Raw genomic sequence first — 22,798 nt, forward strand, 5'->3', positions numbered from 1 at the left:
CTGCCGGCCCCCCTTCCGCTGGCTTCCCATGACTTGGATTGCTCTGTTAGGCTGCAATCCCATACACACTTACCTGGAAGTAAGTCCCATTGAACCCAATGGAGCTTATTTCTGAGTCGACATGTATTAAATTACAGCTTTATTCTGTAAATGTCAAATTTATTTATTTATTTAATTAATTTAAAATATTTCTGTCCCACCCTTCTACCCTACACTAAGGCACTCAGTGTGGCACAATAAAATCATACACAATAAAATCACAAAAACATTAAAACAGATAAAAATACATAAAATACAGTTAAGAAATAAAGGGGAGTGATATTAAGGGACTAAAGACTAAAAATTTAAATTGGAACTGTATTTTCCCAGACCTATCAGTCTTTTAAATGGTGTGAGGAATTTATTTTGTATAGAAAGCTCATGATTAGACATGGGCAAGCTCCCCCCCTGCTTGATTTGGCTTAGGACTAGTGTTATGGGATATGCTATAACAGGTTGCATGCACCCAGTTCTACAACTGAGGAAAATCTAGATGGGCTGAAATCTCAAGTTACTGTACCTATCTTGCTTCCTTACTACTGACAAATCTTGTATTTCCACTGCCACCAATAAAGGAACATCATAAACCCCTAGTTAAACACCTCTGCAATGTTAATGTCTTCCTAGTGAGACTCTGGGGAGTTTTAAGTGCGTCTGGATTGCTCCCCTGGTATTTCTAATTTTACTATGTACAAAGATCCAGCTCCTGGTAGTCCCAGTAGATTGAAACAACTGTAGCAAAAGTTATCAAAGAAAGGGCTTCCTCCCCTCTATCTCCTTACTCTGTCTACATCAGGCATGTTCTGATTACAGAGTCCAATGACTTTGTAGATTTTTTTTTTTAAGGATTTTTTAAAAACTGAATACATTGTTGTATCCAGAGCAAAAAAGATAGTTTAGAAAAAGATTTCTATGATGGGGGTTGTATGTATTTAATATTAACAGGGCAACCAGATGCAAGGGAGCCAGCGGAAGGAGGACCGGTGGAAGAGGAGACGGTGGAAAGCTCAGTGGGATCCTCCTACCGGCTCCCACAAACAGACCTTCCAGGGAGTAAGCACTCCCTGTAGGACATAATGGAAATTATTTTACTGCCCCAGCCTTTTGTCTGGCAGAGTGTCCAAGTGGAGCTACACCTGAGGGAGGGCTCTGAATGCAAGGAGAATCTCACTTAAGTCCCCTCCCACAGCTTCTCCCCCACCTGTCTTCGGGGCTTCCACTGGCCCTCCATCCACCAGGCTGGCTGTCCCCGGTGGATCCTCGGCACCTCCAGCAGGCTGTTGGTGGTGCCATGGCTCAGGCCTGGTGCAGCTGGGGATCTGCAGCATCCAACTTACCCCAGCCCGGTGGAAAGGTGAGTTGGATTGTGCCCTTTAAGATACTTAATAATGCCTGGGCTTACGTCATGCCCATGTACTTTAGGAACAAATCGCTTTTGCTACCAACCTTGAATTTGAGAGAGAAAGGTTGAGTAATACAGTGTTGATGACTGGCTTGGAATGATTTGTGGGGGGTTTTTTTGTTTGTTTTTTAGTTAAATGGTCTTGAGGCTCGAGAGAATTTAGCACGAGACTTGGGAATTATAGAAGCTAAAGCTATAGTAGATGGGCCCTTGCTGCTAGAAGTGGTCAGAAGATGTCAGCAGAAAAAAGGAGTTTCTAATATCGGAGAGGTAAGGATTATTGAAATGAGTAGTATTTTAGTTATCCAAACTATTTTTCATTAAACTGAACTATTTTTTATTAAACTGTTTGTCCTGATGTAGGCATGCTGAGCAAACTCTGGCAGGCAAATTAAATTTTAAAATATCGTTATCTGCTTAAAATAGTGTTTACTTTCCTTTCTGAAACAGGTAGCTGCAATAAAATCTGACAGTGTACATTCTCCTCCAAAATCATCAGATGGAAGATCTAATATACACTCATTGCCGAGTAAAGTAAGTCAAAACATTTGGGTATAATATTAATTGAGAAGATATTTTAAACTTTCAAAAGTGAAACTTTCCATTTCTTTCATTACTCAGTTTTGAGTGTCAAGTTTTTAATTATGAGACATGGGTAGTATATAATTAACTTGGCAGCAGTGGACACAATAATATACTAGGGTCAGAATTCTGCAGTTACCCAAACTCTTGTTGGAATCTTACATGATTAGTTTGATTTGTTTTTAAATGCAAATTAAAAGCTTCATCCAGAAATTGTCCTTAAATAGATTGAATTTGGAAAGATGTCTAAAATAAACTATTTTTAAAGCAATACCAGGTAATTATACAGCTGTATACTATAGCCAGCTTGGATTTTTCGCATTCCACAACATTAAATTGAAAGTACCCCCCAAGCCATTCTGAGGCTTCCCATAAGCTCATTTCAAAACAAAAGCTTACAAAACTTACAGCCCTGACCTCAGAAATGCTTGCTTAACAACCCTCTAAACAAAGGCTCTTACCATATATGGAGCAAGAAATGCCAGATGTCCAAGCTGGATTCAGAAAGGGAAGAGGCACCAGAGATCATATTGCTAACATACATTGAATAATAGAACGGACCAAGGAATTTCAGAAGGAGATCACCTTGTGCTTTATAGATTACAGCAAAGCCTTTGATTGTGTAGATCATGGAAAACTATGGAATGCTTTAAAAGAAATGGGGGTGCCACAGCATCTGATTGTCCTGATGTGCAGTGTATACTCTGGACAAATTCTTACCAAATTCTTCCAAGCTACACAGGAAGTGGATTGGACTGTGAAAGACCAACCCAAATTGTGTTTGCATTTTTACAAATTTGTAGGGCAGCACAATATCTCAAGAGCCAATGTGGCATAGTGGTTAAGGTGTTGGACTATGACCTGGGAGACCAGGGTTCGAATCCCCACATAGCCATAAAGCTCACTGGGTGACCTTGGGCCGGTCACTGCCTCTCAGCCTCATGAAAACCCTATTCATAGGGTCACCATAAGTCGGAATCAACTTGAAGGCAGTATATTTACATTTTTTTTTTTTTACAATATCTCAGAAAGGAGGTCAGGTCTCCTGCTCCCCTGGTGCGTTCACTATAGCTGCCCAATTTCCCTGCTTTTTAAAGTTTGATAGAAATATCTGTGGGCTATACGTGCATTCTTAAACCGCAAGGTTTTTTGCCTATTAGTGAATATAATTATATGTATAGTTCGTAATGCTGTATTGTGTCAGTTTTATCTCACAGTGTGAAAACTGAGTTGTATACTTAGGAGGGATTCATAGAATAGACAGAGTTTCTAAAGAGAAAGTAAGGCACTGGGAAAAGACAGAAAAATATTGAGAATATTTTAATGAAATAAACTCATAATCAGATGGGATGCAGGTGTAAATAAGAGAGAAGTTGGAATGCTAGATTATAATGCTACCTACTAGAATGATAATGTATCTGATACACAGTTATTGGTTCTTCATGTCAGAAGCAAAGCATGAATGGCTCTGCTCAAAATTTCCTGTGGCACTCCTTCCCCCTCCTCCTGCTGCCACGCTGTAGACTAGGGATGGGGAACCTCTCACCTGCAGACCAATCATGGCCCTCCAGGCTTCCCCATTTGGCCTGTAAGGTCATTTTTGCAAGCAATCCGTTTCCATCCTACACCTGATGTCATACAGGTAAGGGCAGAACTTGGCCAAGCCCCCTTGTGCAGCTTCCAAGGGCCCAACTACTAGCTGGTTGTTTGGAGCCTTTGAGGTGCTGTGCCATGCAAGAACCCAGCGCTAAGCAGGATTGCCCTCCCCTCCCCCCCAATAGCTGCTGGTGCAAAGGAAGGGCAATCCTGCTTGGTCTGGGTGTGCGAGCAAGGCACTGCTTAAACTAAGCTTTTTCCCCCCTTTTAGCAACATCTTGCTGCCTACTAAGTGATTTAGAGTCCCAACTTCAGTACTTCAGAGGACAAAAAAACTGATGTAAATTTGTGAGATCAGGTGAATGACAGGTAGGCAGCCTCATCCACCTGTCAGATTTGACTAGCAAGGTTCCCCACCCCTGCTACAGACAAACATGCCAGAGTCTGGCTTGCCATGTTGTCCAAACCCGGGCTTGTGGTTTCTTCAGAGTAAACAAACTGAAATAGTTTGAACTTCCTCTTACGCGTCCATGCACAGATTCAGGGGTTCTTCACTTTTCCCTTAAGCCTAAAGCTGTTTAGAGTCCTTGTATGTAGCAACCACACTTCACCTAGGCTCGTGCCTGTTGCTCCAACAGTAAATCTAAACAAGTAGACTTAATAAGGAAACTCCCACCAGAGATTTATCTCAGGACTGGAGCTAAATCAGGGTGAAAAAAGAACAGAATTCCACAGCAGAAAGAGGTTGTGCTTTTTATTGACTACACATTTCTATATGAGTATATATGAGCATACTTAGTCTGGTCAAAGCCAGTAAATGAATAAATCAGAATAATACAACACAAAACCCAATGGTATTAAGTAACATATTCTTATACAGTCTAGATATCTTAACACATATATATAGAAAAGAATGACAGTTTAAATCTCACCCACGGGGGCTCAAATAATATCAGAATAAAACTCAGCAATCAGGCAAATGGCAGCAGCATGACCAGTCATATGAGGACTGATAAAAAACTGTATTTGTGATCTCTCTCTTATAGTCTCTCATCTAGATCATCTGATCTGGAACTGCATCACCTTCCCATTCCCACAGTCTTTTCTCACAGATACATTCCCACAGACTTTTCATAAACATTTTCATGGGACATTCTCACAATCACCTTACCATTCTCATAGATCTCTGACTTAGATCTCACCTAAGGTTACTGTGGGATATTTGGAGAAACCTAATAAGATATTTCCTGGTCTCCTCAGTATTTACGAGTGAGCCCAGACTTGTTGATTTAAGAGCTACAATCTTGGCTGTATACCCAGACTTCCTGGAGGGGGAGCATAAGTACAGGAATGCTTGTCTTTTCAAAGTACAGTTTATTTCAACTCTGAAGGGGGCAAGACACTTTAACTTTATAGACATATAATACATACATTATTTAAATGGGCCTACTACAAAACCATCAACACAGATTCAGATAACATGACAACCAAGACTGGCTTGTTTTGCCTGTGCCAGGAAAGGGGAAGAGTGCTGTGGAAACTTAACTATGGTTTAATGTGATGTGCAAACTAGGCCACTGATACTTAAAGCGGAAAAAATCTATTCTAGCTTTCTATTTAGTATGAGGTGCTTGTGACCCACAAGACTGAGTACGGGGGGGTTGAGTCTTTACTGAGCTGCATTGACCTCGGTACATAATAAATTGTGCAAGCCTGTGCTGAAGCAAGCTTGGCATATTTGTTTGGGAAACTACATCTTTGTAGACCACATGGACCTGTGATAAGAGGCTTGTTCGGTCACAGATTTTTTTCTTCTTCTTTGACCCTTGTATCATATAAGAGACAGGTTAGATTTTTCAGGAATGATGCTTTTTTGTTTTTCCTATCATCAGATTACAGCTTGTGAAACTCACCAGCAATGAGTCTGATTTTGTAAAGGTAAAGCAGGCTTGTATCAGTGTCACTCTAATTATGCAGCCCTGGTGGTGGGAGAGAATAAGTTTGATAGAGATGTGCAGAGCTTGGAAAAGTTACTTTTTTTTTTTTAACTACAACACCCACCAGCCAAATCCAGTGGCCATGTTGGCTGGGGCTGATGGGAGTTGTAGTTCAAAAAACTTTTCCAATCTCTGGAGATGTGTATCTGACCACAGGATGGAGACTAATGTTGTTGGTAGGCTGTAGGCATCTAGCAGGTTTAGCAAAAGAACAAGAATATGGGTACCCCTCAAGAGGAGCACCTCCACTCAGAAAGATATCGTTCTTAAGGGATGTGTCTATACCCAAATGAGGCAACTGAGTATTCAGCAAAATATTAAGGAGTTGCCACCCTTGTTTATCTTGGTGAAAGCTTTACATTGTCAGAAATCCTAAAAGTTGGTGAGAAATTGTTCTGGTGTTCTGAGGCTGATGATGGTGGCAAGATATGAAGTTCTAAGCCTAACAGACAAAAACTGACAAATTGCTGGGTCCAGATGGCATTAACCTGAGAGTTCTCAAAGAATTCAAATGTGAAATTGCTGATCAAGAATATGTAACTTCTCCTTAAGGAGGACTGGAAGTGACCAATGTAGCACCGGGGGGATCCTAGAAATTACAGGCTTAACATCTGTCCCAGGAAAACTGGTGGAAAGTATTGTTAAAGATAAAATAGCCAAGCATATAGAAGAACACACCTTGCTGAAGCAGAACCAGCCCAGTTTCTGCAAGGGTAAGTCCTGTCTTGTTAACCTTTTAGAGTTCTTTGAGAATGTCATTAAGCATGTAGACAAAGGTGATCCAGTTGAAAAGTGTACTTGGACTTTCAAAAACTTTCGTTACCTCGCCATAGACTCCTATATAAGCTTAGCAGTCATGGAAGAAGAGGAGAGGTCCTTTTGTGGATCAGAGACAAGAAGCAGAGAGTGGGAATAAATGGACAGTTCTCCCAATGGAGGGGTGTACAAAATGAAGTCACCCAAGGATAGGTATTGAGACCTGTGCTTTTTAACTTGTTCATAAATGATGTAGAGTTAGGGGTGAGCAGTGAGGTAGCCAAGTTTGCTGATGATGCTAAATTGTTCAGGGTCATTAAAGCAAAAAGTGATTGCAAAGAGCTCCAAAGGACCTCTCCAAACTGAATGAATGGGTGGTAAAATGGCAAACACAATTCAGTGTAAATAAATGTAAAGTAATGTATGTTGGAAGAAAAATCTTAATTTCACATATACACTCATGGGGTCTGAACTGATAGTGACTGACCAGGAATGAGACGTTGGAGTCGTAGTGGATAATTTGATGAAGGTGTCAAGCCAATGTGTGGCAGCTGTGAAAAAAGTAAATTTCATGGTATGGGTCATTAGGAAAGAAATTGCAAACAAAACTGCTCATATAATGCAGTTATACTAATCTATGGCGCAACCGCATTTGGAAAACTGTACAGTTTTAGTTGTCTCACTTAAAAAAAAAAATACTGTACAGCTGGAAAAAGTTCAGAAAAGGGCAACCAAAATGATCAAGGGGATGGAGCAACTCCTCTATGAGGAAAAGTTGTGGCATTTGGGGCTTTTTAGTTTTGAGGAAAGGCGAGTAAGAGGTGACATAGAAGTGTGTAACATTGTGCATGGCATGGAGAACAAGTTTTTCTGCCTTATAATGAGAACTCGTGGACATCCAATGAAGCTAGTAGTTGGAATATTCAGAACAGACAAAAAGAAAGTACGTCTTTGCACTGCGCATAGTTAAACTATGGAATTCACTACCACAGTAGGCAGTGATGGCCATCAACTTGGATGGCTTTAAAAAAGGATTAGATAAACACATAAGGGATAAAGCTATCAGTGACTGCTAGCCATGACAGCTATGCTCTGCTTCCATGGTCAGAGGCGGTATACTTCTGAATAGCAGTTGCTGGAAACCACAGGAGGGGAGAGTGCTCTTGTGCTTAGGACCTGCATGTGTGCTTCTTGTAGGCATCTGGTTGGCCACTTGTGAGAACAGGATGCTGGACAAGATGGGCTATTGGCCCGACCTAGCAGGCTCTTCTTACTTTCTTATTTCTTTGTGACCTCTTTGTTCTTCTATTTTCCACCTTGTCCCAAGAGAGTCATGTTTCGTAACCAAATTCTTGCTTCTTTTAGTACAGACTGGACCCAGAGTGCTGTACATAAAGGAGTACTGAACAGAGATGAACTAATTCAAAAGAATACTGACTCCATGAGTGAATCATAGATATTTTCTTCAAGGGCTTAGTTGACAGAATTAGTCCAAAGGACCAGAGTATGTTCTCTGCTAGTCAGGGGACATTAAATCGAAGGGAAACATAAGTTTATATTAGTCAAAAGTCCATTCGTCCACCATTCTATTTCTGTAACCCAGATGTTTGCTTCCTAAGTATGCTGGAGAAAAAGAACTGATCTATAAATGCAAATATGAGGCTTCTTGCACCTAGTCTTGGGGAGAATTGGGTTTGCAAGAGGAAATATCATAGAGCAGCATAGTTATCAAGTCTAGAAATTGCCTGTTTTATAGATGACAATATGAAACTGGAATCTGCAGCTGTTCTTGCAGAGCAAGGAAGAGGTCCTTGTGGGCAAAACACTTACTGCAGCTGTGGTTCAAATGGATCATCCATTCAATGTAGTTGTCATGTGATAGAGGAGAGTAAAACTACCTTTGTTTTAGCTGAATGAGGTGCTTGTAGGACAGAGAACAGATGCCTGTCTATATGTAGAAACAACATCTCATAGAAGACTTCTGCCACTTATCTTACTAGTGAGGTGAAGCTTTGTGTTAGACCAACCACACTCTGACGCATTGAATAGGTATACCTTCTTTCCCATAAATAAAGGTTGTTATGTGTCACCCAGCAACAATTACATTTTCCTGCATGCATGTGTAAATATATTAGGGAGCAGTGGCCAATCCTGGACTCCCTTGTGCAATGCATTGTTATTTTTTTTCCGTTTGCATACATTCAGAAATTGAGTGTGTACATGTTAAGAACATGTAACGCAGTCCAAAGTCTCTTAGTTCATTTTTTTGGAACACTTAAAGTAGTAGCTACCTGGCTTCAGAGATTTCATGTTATTGGTTTCATTACTTGGATTGCTCCCACAGCATTACTGCATATGAATCTTCCTTTACTGGGGGCAGGCGCATCTGCTGGTTATATGGACCCTTTCTTAAATCTATGTGGAAAACATGTTTTCTGAAAGTCTTGTATTAGCCAAACTTAAAATCTTCACAATACCCATTTTAATTTACAAATTAATAAATAAGCAGTTTGTTGAAGAGAAAATATTGAAAGAGGCAGAATATGGCAGTATATTTGCAAAAATGTACCCCAACTGCTTTTCTCCAATCATTATTTAAAGTTTTCTAAATGTTTATAGCTAACAATACAGAAGTTACTTCCACTGCTTGGAGAACCATTTGGGATTACAGCAACTGTTAAACTTCCCAGCAGGCTAGTAATGTTTTTTGGAAGATAAAATGTTGTAGTGTTGTCGTTTTGTGAGGATACTGCCTTAGATGATTGAAAGAAGATTCTTATGATATACAGAACACAAGGTATAAGATCCATTGTTATCGTTAGTTAGGCTTCTGGGCTTCCTGAATGCTGCTAAAAAAAATTAGACAAAAGGAATTGCATAATAGTTCCGTCTGCGATGAGAGATTAGAATGTGATTTTGATACTGCACCTGAGCTAAATTTACATGAGTTTTGATAACTTAAGCCAGTTTAAAACTGTTTTAACTAGCATGACATCCCATAATGAACAGTGGAAATGTTTTATTCAAATTGTGTAAGAAATTATTTTAAAATGGGAGCGTGGTTTGCCATCCAGCAGAATGGTGGCGTAGAGCCAAGTCTCCCACATTCACGGAAAAACTATTGCATGTAAAAGCCTGCAAATCGTAAGCAATTTTCTTCTAACCAGGTAGATGATATCTCAGACAACCCAAGGATCCCCAGCAAAAATCCTAAAATTCAGTGTGGAAGCTAAAATTAGCAGACCTGTCGGATGCAGAGAGTGAAACTGACATGGTGCAGGGAGGCCAGAAGGCTCTCAAAGGCGGGAAACAGACAAGCACTATGTCAAACAATTACGACCCAGATGATTACATAGATAAAATTAGAAAAGCTCTCTGTCAGCTGATTGAGCAAAGGCACTAAAGCCACTGGAGGAGAAAATAGAAAGCCTTTCAACACAAATGAAGGAAATAACCAAAACGGCTAATGCAGCCATGGATCTAGGTTTAAGACATGACGAAAGGTTAGAGAGGCTAAAAATGGCGACTAAAGAATTAGAGCTGAGAGTGGCAGAACAGGAGGATCGGGCCCAAAGAGGCAATATTTGGGTGATAGGGATCCCTGAAAAAGAGGGGCAGATATGCCCAAGTTTATTACAGACTGGTTTAATCTGGGAGTAACTCAGCCGAAGACATTGAGAGAGCACACAGGGCACTAGGAGCTTGTCCCAAACCTGACAGTCCTCCAAGGGACATAATCATCAAATTTGAGTATTTTAAAATAAAGAAGAAAATCTACAAAGTACTATGCAATCTTAGGGAAGTCGAGTACAATAACAATATAATTGATATTTTTCAAGATCTTAGTCCCGACACTGAGTAGGCGGAAAAACTTTAGACCAGTGGTTCCCAACCTTTAGGAGTACAGGACCCTCATCTGGCCAAAACAAATAGCAGGACGAACAAGTCTTTAACTCGGATGAAGGGAACACTCCATGGGAACATGAAAGGAGTAAAAGAAGCAAGAACAACAAAAAGCAAAAAGACACTATAGCACAGTTGGAAGGGGAGAGCAGCAGAAGCAGCGATCCTACCCTGGCAAACTCAGATGGTTGAGTGCATCTATCCATACCTGCACCCAATTCTGATCTACATACAAGCACGCAGGGTTAATTGAGTATATAGGCTATCATCCCAGGAATTAAAAATGAAAATGGATCTTTGCTTCTAGACTACAGAAAAATTAATGAAGAATTTGCAACATACTACTCAAAACTATACACGTCAGACAAACCAGATGACCACAAAATAGAGGAGTATCTGGCACAGATAGAATTGAAAAATCTCTCTCCAGATCAGATGTCGTATTTGAATCAACCAGTGACGACTGAAGAAGTCATCAGTGCTATCAAGAATCTGAAAAATGGCAAAGCTCCAGACGATATTGGATTCACTAGCGACTTCTATAAGGCATTTAAAGCGGATCTTGCTCCCTGGCTAACTCAACTATTTAATAACATCCTGTCGGGGGGAACAATACCTGACACTTGGCATAACTCAAAAATAATAGTACTACCAAAGCCTGACAGAGACCCTCAGTCACTGAACTCCTATCGCCCCATAGCACTTATAAATCAAGAGGCCAAATTGTTAACTTCAATAATGGCTAAGTGACTGAATGTATTTATCAGACAAGTTATATCCCCAGATCAATCTGGGTTTATGCCAAGATGTAATATTGCAGATTCAATATGCAGGGTCCTGAATATTATACATGTTATCAATACTAACAAACTTTCTGCAGCTTTGGTATCTCTCGATGCATTTAAAGCCTTTGATAGGGTGGAATGGGGGTTCCTAAAAAAGTTGTTGCATAAGATGAACTTTGGAAAAGCATTTTCACATCTGATTGACCAACTATATTCAACATCATCAGCAATAATATGCACAAATGGTCTAGAATCTCCTCGTATAGAATTGGGAAGGGAAACTAAACAAGGATGCCCTCTATCCCCGTTACTATTTGCCCTCACTATAGAAGCCTTAGCGCAAGGGGTAAGGCTTAACTCAGGGATAGAGGGCATCCATGATGGAGGCAAGGATCATACTATTAACTTATTTGCTGATGATGTGTTATTGATGCCTAAGAATCCAGACAGGGCAATCCCCTTTATAAAAGAGGCTCTAGAAGAGTATCACAATGTTGCAGGCTTAGAGATCAATTACTCAGAATCAGTAATGTTATACTTTCATATGTCGCTGGCTGAACAAAAGCGGTTAAGCACAGCCTCAAGCTTTCGTTTATGCCATGGCAGATTCCGCTATCTGGGAGTATTGATCTCTAAAGATCTTAATCAACTTAGGCGATGCAACTTCAACAAAGTCACAAACACAATAGTCAAAGAACTGATGGGTTGGCAGCATGTGAAACTGTCCTGGATGGGCAGGATAGCCGCCATCAAAATGGTCATTTTACCTAAATTATTGTTTCTTTTCCAGGTACTCCCAATTTCAGTACCTAAACTGGTTTGGCAAATGGCAGAAAATACTAGAAAAATTTATTGTGAAGGACAAATACAATAGAACAAGTGCAATGACCAGACCCAGAAGCATGGGAGGCTTGGGGGTACCTAATCTAAAACTATATTATGATGCTTTCCAACTCAAACAGCTTTTGCATATCATTAGGAATTCCGAAGATACAGTGTAGGTAGCCATGGAGGCAGAGAGAATGGTACCCTCAATTCAAGCATGGCCATTTCTATCCCCATCATGGCCACAACTTAAACAGATTCCTAACCCTTTCCTACAGGCAACCTTTTTGGTATGGAAACATTGGGGAAAAACGTTAGCACCCAGCCTTTCTCCTCTCACCCCTTCCTAGACCTTCCTGAATTCAGGGATAAAGACAAATATGTTCAATACAAAGGATGGGAAGAGAAAGGCTTATATAGAATTCAGGATCTACTTGTAAAAGGCCAACCCATATCAGAGGTCTCATTGCGCAGAAAACTGGGACAGACATCCTATAACTGGGTGCAGGTAGCCCAGGTTCGTTCATTAGCACACAAATTAGGGAATAGAGCTGACACTAAACGTACACTTACAGCATTTGAGAAAATGTGTACGAGCTCAGCTGCAGAGACAAAAGGTGTAGTAGCTTCAATATATAAAGTTCTTATAGCAGTCACAATGGGCAACACTTTAGGTCTTAAGGTGAAATGGGAGGAACAGCTAGGTGTAGGCATGGATGAGCAGCAGTGGAATCAACTATGGTCTAAATCTTCTATAAGAACTGTCATGCCAGCCTGTTCCCCTAACATGGGTTTACCAATAAATTGGCTATTTTTAAAAGCTTTCAGGGGATTTCTCCCCTTAATTATTTTCCTGGGTCACTTGCTGTAAACAGTTAAACTTTTTGTATATTTTCCCATCCCGGTGACCTGGTGATTTTACAGCCCAGCTGTATCAGCTTGCAGCAATTTGGCACCTCTCTATCAGTAAGAGGGGCCTGGTTCCGTCAAGGCCGTAAAACTCCTTAGGCTTGTTATGAGAAACCAAGAGGAACGGCGCCAGGTGCTGTGGGAACATCATTTCATCATTCCTTTGATGAAAATGTTAATTGGGTGATTGTCTCTGGCTGAGGCAGGGATTTTCTCCATAAGAGGAGGCCTCGGACTCTGGGCTGTGTTCCACTTGTGGGCACCACCTTGCTTATGGTGATGCTCTGCGGTGGCTCCATTATACATCCTGACGGGCAGTCCCTGAGGGGAAGAACGCTGACCACAGAGATAGAGCTGAAGCTTTGTAAGTATAGCTGAGGCAGTTAGCTTTGTTATTTTTATTTTGTGCCAAGAACCTTTTATAGACTGTTTTGTTATATACCTTGCCCCTTTGGGTGTATGGTTCGAGGATTTGATTTGCTGCTCCAAAATCATTTGTATGTACCTTTTTTATCCTTTGTACCCTTTTATCCTTTTTCTTATTTTTCTTTTTTTAATAAACTTTAATTATTTTAAAGTAACGTGTGTTTATTCCAGAGAGAGGGTCCAGTTCCTAATTTCAGTCCTGGCCATTTGACCACACTACCGCGTACTAGAGGAACGTCTTCACCTAAGACCTCTGAAGGGGCCAGGAGGATATCTAGCCTCTGGTCCTGAGAGGCTCAGGTGTTCAGTGGGCTCTGGGGGTCCCTTCACCCCAGAGTAGTTAACCAATAGAAGGGTGGTGGCAGTACTACCGTGCAGGGTTGGTGTAGGCATATACAACCTTAGCAGACCAGGATTGCTAGGATCAATTGCCCAAGGCTGGGGATTGATTCCTGGGACAGTAAAAGCAGGAGGAGTGGAACTCTCTGCTTTCACTACAAGAACTGCCTCAGCTAAAATCCAAGAAACAGCTCTCAAACTACTCCAATGGCATTGGACGCCTTTAAAATTATACCACATCAATAAATCTCTATCCCCTCTATATTGGAGAGGGTGTGAAGTTGTGGGCTCGTTTTGCCACATGTGGTAGAACTGTAAACCAGTAATGAAGTTCTGGAATGTGGTTTTTTGGAAAATCTCAGATATTACAGGGCAGTTGCTAGCTCCGGACGCGGCCTTGGCCTTGGTGTCCTACACAGGACATTGGAAAGTACCCATTGTGCACAGAGACCTGGTTATCCTGTTGCTAGCGGCAGCCCACATGGAAATCTCACTTCAATGGAAATTAGCAGACAACCTTTCAACTGAATGATGGATGGGCAAAGTATGGGAAATAGCACTTTCTGAAAAATTAATGCGCCATGATAGAAAAGTTCATGGCATAGCAAAAACAGACAAATTTGACAAGGTGTGGTACCCGTTCATAGTTTATATTAACAAAACTCTACCAGTTTTCTCTCCCCCGTTATCTCAGGTCTCGCTATGGAGAGGGTCTATCTTTCACACTAACACAGAGAATAAAGTCATTGGGTAAAAAGTAATTATAAAACGCCATTTTGTTTTATTAAGGTTTGGATACAAGATTGGATTGTCAACATCATTGTATATACAATGTACGCCATGTCTGTTGATTAAATGTTCATTTTTCTGTATATCCTGAAAAATAAAATAAAAGATAATTACTAAAAAAAAATATTTTAAAATATGCATACTGGGTGTGATCTTATTTAAGGTTTTATTCTGGTCTTTCAGTAATAGTTGCACATCTGTGAACAGGGAGCTACTTTTGAATCCTAAAGAGTATTAACCATCCTTGTAGCAGACAAATAAATCTATCTTTTATAGCAGGTTTGGAAACCTTTTGCCTGCCAGATGTTGCTGAACTACAACTTCCACCATGCCTGACCATTGGCCATTCTTGCCGCTGCTGATGGGAGTTGTTATTCAGCAATATCTGGAGGGAAAGAGATTTCCCACACCTGCTTTATAGAAATGAAAAGCAGTCAGGTTTGTTTGAAATTTGGGGGGAGATTGAAACACTGAATACTTTCTTACCAAACTGGAACTTATTTTTTTTTAACGATACAAATGTATATTTTATAACTTACCATATACAATTGTATTATTTGGCATATTTATGAAATTAACAGACCAATCCAATGCTTATTTACTCAGATGTAAATCCACTCTTTATTTAGTGCAGCTTACTCACAGGTAAGTGCGCATAGGGTTACAACCTCAAAAGTATAAATGCCTTAATTATATAGAGGCAATATTGTGAACACACTCAAGAAAGAGAACTGCACTCTATTCTACCTAAATACATATATATATACACACACATATGTATAGTAGCTTTTGCGGTCTAAGAAATAGAGTTTCAAAATAGAAACCACAAATGCTTGTAGTAAGGGAAAGAAACTGTTATATAATCACAATATTAAGAAACAATAGCACATTTGGATATTGATTTAAGCAACATAGAAAACATTTGAGTGTTATAGATACAGTGTATACATGTATTCTCTCTAATGCTTTAGATTGCTTTACATAAAAATCTTCATATTACACTTTTTGCAAGTAAAATCTGTCTCAAAGCTTTCAATAATTTCAAAATTTGATAAGAAATTGTTTGTTTCCCTAAGTTACCATTTTTTATTGGAAAAAATGAAGAAAAGTCTTCCATCCCCTGAATTTTTCTGTCTCCAATATCCCAGGCTTTCACATCTCTAATCCTTTATCTAGAAAGTAGATTAGGTAATGAAATGCTGTAGATGTAGAAAACACATCTAACTTAAAAGGAGAACGGTCAGTTGTTGTCTAGTAATACTGGATTTAATTCCAGTATTGAGACAAGTGTATACAAGTTGGTAGAGGCCATATTCAAAATAGTTGTGTCACTGTCAAATATGATATGATAAATATGAAATATATCCCACCTCTTACCATATTTCATTTGAAGCCAGTGATTATTTTTAAGTAGTAAGGAGGTGTTGACCAGTAGAATAGTTCATGAGTCAAGTAGAGAGAGAATGCCATTGAGGAGGCAAAACCTTTAGTTTTTAGAGCAACCATAGAGATCTGTAACTCAAGAATCTAGATTTCATATGACATAACCCACTTAATTTTTCATTTTTGTGCCATTATTTTATTCTTGTGCTCAGATACCAAGGTATAAAGGACATCGTAAACAGAAAAGGTGCTTGGATACAGCTGAGCAGGTAAAATGCATGAGAAGAACCTGAGAGGTGCTTCTAGTTATACTTTTAAGAAAGAGCAGCTTGCACTAAAAATCATTGCAACTGACTCATGCCATTTTGATAAACTAACTCCACAAATATATAGAAGAAACATGGATTCTGAGGCACAAAATTAATAATTTTATATATATTTAATACAAAATATATTACTTAGTTTTACAAATATTTATGGAGTGGCTGACTGCTTACCTGCTCTCCTTCCTGCATTTTATGACAAAGTGAGCTAACTGCCTCTCCACACAGTTTTTGTTTCAAAAGGTCACATATTTCAGTTCCTAAACTGTAATAATTAGGAATTCTGACAATTTCATTCAGTAATGTTATTATGTACTGTCTGCTCTTGATTAGCTGAGGGCCAATTCACATATGAACTCACAGAAGTAAGCTCTGCCTACCTGATTGAAATGCTGAAAATTCCCTCACACCAAGTATTCCTTTGAAGCTTGAAGTACTTGCCTGGCTTTCACTTTGCTGAGGAAATAGGCCAGACATTATTTATTCAAAGCTGATCAGGCAAATGTTTGAGAATTATCCAAGTTTCCCTGCATATATGGATCCTTCAGGGTTCAAGCCAGACAGGATGGGGCTGGCTTCATGTGGTCACTCATTAAGCATGTTGTGTGTACTGGTGCTGATAATGGTGTGTGTATTTTGGATAATCTTGAATGAACTGATATGGAATATTTCAGTCGGATAGGATAGAACCCTGTGGAACCCTGAAATGTAAATGCATGGAGTTGAGCAGAAGTTCCCCAGCACCACCTTCTGGAAACAATCATCCAGGTGTGAGTGGAACTACCATAAAGCAGTGCCAGCCACCCCCAACAGCTTCTGCAGATGGATACCATGGTCAACTGTATCAAACTGTTGAGAGATTCAGAAAAATCAACATCATCAGACTCCTTCATCACTCTGCTGTCGTTAGATCATCCTACAGGGTGATCAGGGCAATTTTGTTAATAAAAGTGGGTGGATTTGAAATCAATTAAAAAAAAACATTTTCCTGCAGAAGTGCCTAGAGTTGACCAGCAACTGCCCACTCAAGTATCGTGCCCAGGAAACCCATAGCCTATGTGCTTATTTATTTCTGCCTTCATGTGCTGTTCTGTAGTGGAACAGTATATAGTTAGGGCTCAGCTGGTATTTTATTTTCATCAAAACTGGCTGATTGCAGAGCCTTTAAATAGAAGTTCTACAATAGAATCTCTTTTGTACTAGGATAGCACATTTGCATATGCGATGTGACACAAATTTTCTAACTGGTGAGCTCAGACTATCTGTCTCAGTCTCCAGGAGAATTTTCAGCCTCCTGTATTGCATCAACTAAAAAAGCACTCCTGGATAGTTGGGCAACAGATACTTAAAGTACCACTGCTTAATAATAAAAAACTTGCAGCTAGCAGGTACCAACTTAAAAGAGAGAAAAGTGGAATGCCTCTTCTAATATGATGCTTGCTATGAAATATGGTTGCAAACTCATGCACAAGGGGCATATGGAGAGGATTAAGAGGTTGTTCCATAGTTACCATTATTACATTGTAATCCTAATCCTTCTTCCCTGGGAATAAGCCCCATTAAATTCAACTGAATTTATACTTCTGGGTAGATATGGTTAGGATTGTGTTATAAGTTTCCCTTAAAGGTTTTGCCCAATCTTTTAATCTTGAGAACTAAACAACTTCTAGAAACAACTGGACATTGTGTTTAGTTCTCCATAGATATAATCAAGTAATTTATTTTACATCTCTGGATGTTCTTTAGGAAAAAAGTAAAGTACAAACTCAAGTCAATCGCCAGTGCCTAGCAATTTCTAATTTTACCTGTTTGGGAAAAGTCAAATAATTGGTGATTACTCTTAAGATTCAGATCTTTTTGAGACCCTTTACTGTCACTTGTTCTTTGAGAGTTGACAGGCATTTGTGGGATTGCTATTTTGAAGTGTTTTGATGTTTTTCTTGGCTAAAAGCAGATTTTTCCTTTTATCTGACTCTGATCCTGCTGCACTGGTGTGGTGTATTAAGGATCCCAACCTTGTTTTTGCCTCCTAATGTATGAATGCCATGAGTGGCAATGAAGGCATTTGCAAGTTGGCAAATAGCTCTTCCACTCTCTGATACCTTTTTCTTTTTTTAGTTACTAATATTAGTCACTTTTATATTTTACTGTATTTATTATGCTACTATTCACTATTCCATAAGCTGCCTTTAACATTATTAATGGAAAAGTGGGACAGAAAAATTTTAATCGATAGGTATATTGAGTATAGGAACCAGGGCCGGCTCCAGGAATGCTGGGGCCCTTGGGCATCAGCTTGCCCTGGCCCCCGGTGTGTGCGCATCACGCACGCACGTGCCCCCCATGCCCCCCTACCTTTCTGCTGTCTTTTACCATTGTCCTTAACGAGATGGTGGCTGCAGTTTCCCTAATGGGATGATGCCTCCACCGCCATCTTTGTTGATGGCACGCATGTGTGCTACACGTGCGCATCTGTGCCATCAACTAAGATGGCGTCAGGGGCTTCAGTACCTTAGGGAAACGACGGCTGCCATCTTCGTTAAGGGCAATGGTAAAAGACAGCAGAAAGGTAGATGGAGGGGTGGGGGGCACGGATCGCAGAGGGGAGTGGAGGGGCAGCTGAGGGCCCCCCTGTAGCTCCAGGGGCCATCGGGCCAGTGCTCAACCTGGCTGCCCTTTAGAACCGGCCCTGATAGGAACACAGGAAGCTTATTTATACTGAGTTGGACATTTATGCCATCTACTAAAGTCTTGTTTATACTGTCTGATAGCCATTCTCCAGGGTTTTAGGCAGGGGTCTCTCTCAACCCTAGCTAAAGATGGCAGGGATTGAACCTGGAATGTTATGCATGCAAGATGCATGCTCTGCCACTGAGCTTTCTCATTCTCCTGGCCATTTACCCCCTACAGCAGACTGAAGACAATAAATAAGACCAAGTGGTCTGACAGGTGAAAAAAAATACTATTCCTGGCTTCTGATTCTGCACTACAAATCCCCCCCCCAAAAAAGTATTATTAATTATTAAGCAGGTGTTCCGGAAATACATGTTAGCATGTCACATGGTGTGGATACAGCCTCATCCTCTGCGAAGTTTGTCCTCCCTAAATTACTCAGAGAGCTGATTCACATGTTGTTGTCCTAATGAGAGAGCATGTGTTTGAGCCTCCACAGCTTTTTTGGACAAGGAGACTTTGCTTGGATCATGGAGAGACTACTTGCCAGAGAATGTACCAGTTGACCATAGTGCTGTGAGCAACATTTAGTCAGTGAATTGGTTAGATTAATCCATTAAAAATCTTTTGATCAGGTAAAAAGGTGGTCCTGGACAATTGGGCAACAGCTATTTTTAAAATAGTTTTTTAAAAATTGCACACAGCAGGCACCATCTTAGCAGTAGAAGAGGGGGAGAGAAAAAGTAGAATGCCTCTTCTAATGTGGTGCTTGCTGTGAAATATAGTTGCAAACTCATGCAGTAAAGACATGTGGGGAGGATTTAGTGCTACTCTATACAGGCATACCCCGCTTTAACGTTCGCAATGGGACCAGAGAGTATACTTTAAGCGAAAATAAACTTTAGGTGAAGCAATTGTCTTCACTTGTACTGCATGCAATCACCACTAGATGGCAGCGGCGTCATGCCAATAAAGTGTACATTATTGCAAAGCGCGCGAACTTTAAGCGGGGTATGGGGACGTATGGAGCATGTACGTTATAGCGAGGCGACGTTAAGTGAAGCGACGTTAAGCGGGGTAAGCCTGTAAACTAGTTCCCCTTGACGATTTTATATAATCCAAGTGTTTATTCTCCGGAAGCTTTCTTATGGCAAAACTACTTGTGACAGCAGAAGACCTGGGTATTTAAACCTGGGTTCTGCCACAATAAAAGAGAAAGAGGAGGCATGAGAGAATGGGATTTTGATATGAAGAGCAAAAATTAAGAGCATGCAAGTGAATACAGAATCCTCCCTGCAGTCCTCCTGCAGTCTGTCTCCTAATCGCTCTGATCACACACAATGCTAAACTGTGGTGTTCAACAAGCCATGAGTTACTCCCCAGATGAGCAAGTAAGCCACAGCTTTGTTTCTCCAAAAGCTTTGGTTGTTTTCCAGCTGCTTGTGCTTCAGTGGGTTGGTAAGTGTATGGAATGGGCTGGCCAAACAAACCATGATTAAGCAAGGCTATTGAGTTTGGAACGGAACCCGCCGTATAAGTGGGGCCCTACTGTATGTTGCTTAATTTTTGATATATTTCCAGTCGCCCCTATTGCCAGCAATAAGGAAAACATACACCAAAAACTGCAACAAAGCCAGCGCAATTTTGAATATTTCATTTGCTTGCTCCCTTTAAAATGTTGCTGAATTGGGTAGGAATCGGCAAACAAGTATATACTTTTCCATTTAAAGGACTTCAGACAAACTTTTAAAAGTCATTTTTGTCAGTAATGAGATTTTCAGCCTTGCAGAAAGTACAGGATCCTTAGGAGATCCCTTTGTGTATGTGAAATAGCCAAAGAATGATGTGTCTGCCTATACAGTAGGGCCCCGCTTATACGGCAGGTTCTGTTCCGGACCCTCGCCGTAAAGTGGAAATCGCCGTAAAGCAGAACCCCATTGACTTTAATGGGGCGTGTTGCACGAAAATGACGCAAAAGCGGCTTTAAAAGAGGGGAGGAAAGCCGCCGCATTAGCAGAACACCGGGAAGTGGAGCACCGGGAAGCGGGGCCCTACTGTAGTATGCATTCTGCTGCTTTCTAGCATGTGAAACTTGGAGAAGAGACAAGGGTTTTGTTATCTTTCTAGGATGCTGCTACAGAGGAGTGATAGTAATAATAATGCCTGGCATTTATAAAGTTTATTTTAAGTCATTTATCCAAAGTTTTGATTTGTTTTATTATAGGGAATTTACACTAAATCTAGATGAAATTCGAAAATGAGCTGCTTATGGAAATTACCTTCTAAAGCGACTAAATTTGCTTTGTAACTGATTGCAATTACTTAACTCTAAGATAGCATCAGATTACTAATATAAAATCCCATTATTTTATGTAAATTGTAGTTTTCTTCAATTGTACAGTTTTTAATAGCACAGCTTTTTCATTTTTAATTCTAATATGTATTGGGGGCTACAATTAACAAATAATAACTGACATGGCATATATACAAATAAATATATCAGCCAAGCTACGTTGTGTGAATTTCAGAAGATCCATTGAATCAGTCTATTAAACCTATAAGTGATTAATGCTGTTGATATTTTATTGAGCACTGCATTATATTTATTTTTCTTCTGTGATCCAATAGGCTCCAGTCCTATATTCTCTTACCTGGAAGTGAATCCCATTGAATTAATTGGAGTTCACTTCTGAGTAGACAATTATAGGATTGTATGTAACACATTCACGATAATGTTGTTATATTGCCTTGGATGTTTGTGTAATATAAGAGTAGTTACTGTGTGTCACACACCAACTGAATAAATAAAGCTTCCAAGTAAATGTGTTTTAGGACTGTAATGTAAAATTGATTTGGGGTTTGTGTGAGTAGCAAACATCTAAACATTGTTATAAATGAGAAACTTTTTTATCTGCTTTATTTGCAAGATTCGGGAACAGACATTTCTGTGTACACGTTACAATAAATTAAACAGATATTTGAAAAACTAATCTGTGACATTGTGGCTATGTAACTATTGATGTATGTATGTTATGTGTTTGTACTGTGTGTAAAAATTGATTGCAACAAGGGAAGTAGACTATATGACTTATTTAAGGGAATGTTTGTTTTCTTTAAGGTTACTGAAACAAGTCATAGTGATACAAGTGTTTTGTCTGGAGAAACAAAGAGCAAAGGCACCATTCACTTCTTACCTAATGAAACAAAACTAATTTCTCAAGCAAACAAAGACATAGATACCAAAGAAAAGAATAGTCTAGCAGTAGAGGAAGATGATGCAGAAGAAGATTCATTCTTTGATGATCCCATACCAAAACCAGAACGATTGTATGGCTGGTAAGTTGAATGAACTACAAATAAAAATGTTTCCTTTAAACAGTTCACTAGCAGATGAAAAACTCTTGCAGTTTCAGAACATACCTATAGCCAACAGCTATTTCTATCAAACTTTAACAAGCAGGGAAATTGGGCAGCTATAGTGAATGCACCAGGGGAGCAGGAGACCTGACCTCTCTGAGATACTGTATTGTCTTACAGATTTGTCAAAATGTAAACATTTTGGGTTGGTCTTTCACAGTCCAATCCACTTCCTGTGTAGCTTGGAAGAATTTGGTAACATGTGCCATGAGCATATGGTGAGTGGTGGCGACACCTGCCATCAGGACTGCATCTCCAAAGATGGAGTACTGTATTAAAATTGTTGTATGTTTGTTGGTGTTCTTCTTACTTTGCTTCTTTCCTGTGTTACTACTGTTTCTACAGAGAATATAACCTAGAAAATTATATTTCTCATTATTCATCCTAGAAATCTGTGTCAAATTTATTATTAATTTAAAAGTCTTTTAATGGGTCAGTGTCATGATGGTGAAGACAGCCTTTTATGTTTCAAATTGGAGGTAGTGTTCTGTCTCTATTTTGGGTGCATTAACAGTTGAATTTGAAATTGCATCTTGGTGTAAAATCAGATTGATTACAATATGCTGCTCCTTAAGCAATGAATCTAGCTGTTGGAAAAACCAAACATGGCCTGCCCAAGATGCATGTGTTCAGCCTGCTATGCTTAAATAACCC

General features: G+C 39.8%; 1 protein-coding gene and 1 long non-coding RNA gene across 4 annotated transcripts in view; one reads left to right on the top strand and one right to left on the bottom strand.

Annotated features, from left to right (window-relative positions):
- CEP43 (centrosomal protein 43) overlaps positions 1 to 22,798 on the top strand; it is a 54,093-nt gene that overhangs the window by 19,178 nt on the left and 12,117 nt on the right. Inside the window, exons 5-8 of one of the 3 annotated variants that reach the window (XM_061624367.1) lie at positions 1,574 to 1,711; positions 1,892 to 1,975; positions 15,944 to 16,000; positions 21,846 to 22,063. In XM_061624367.1, the coding sequence (XP_061480351.1) occupies positions 1,574 to 1,711; positions 1,892 to 1,975; positions 15,944 to 16,000; positions 21,846 to 22,063 (497 nt within the window). The remainder of the gene's footprint in view (positions 1 to 1,573; positions 1,712 to 1,891; positions 1,976 to 15,943; positions 16,001 to 21,845; positions 22,064 to 22,798) is intronic. The other 2 variants (XM_061624369.1, XM_061624368.1) reach the window with 2 other exon arrangements.
- Positions 14,336 to 22,798, bottom strand: part of LOC133383511 (uncharacterized) — a 45,123-nt gene continuing 36,660 nt past the window's right edge. The window contains exon 3 of the long non-coding RNA XR_009762321.1: positions 14,336 to 14,435. This is a non-coding gene — a long non-coding RNA (uncharacterized LOC133383511). The remainder of the gene's footprint in view (positions 14,436 to 22,798) is intronic.

This window comes from Rhineura floridana, chromosome 4 (assembly GCF_030035675.1).
Source record: "Rhineura floridana isolate rRhiFlo1 chromosome 4, rRhiFlo1.hap2, whole genome shotgun sequence".
NCBI classification, from domain to species: domain Eukaryota; kingdom Metazoa; phylum Chordata; class Lepidosauria; order Squamata; family Rhineuridae; genus Rhineura; species Rhineura floridana.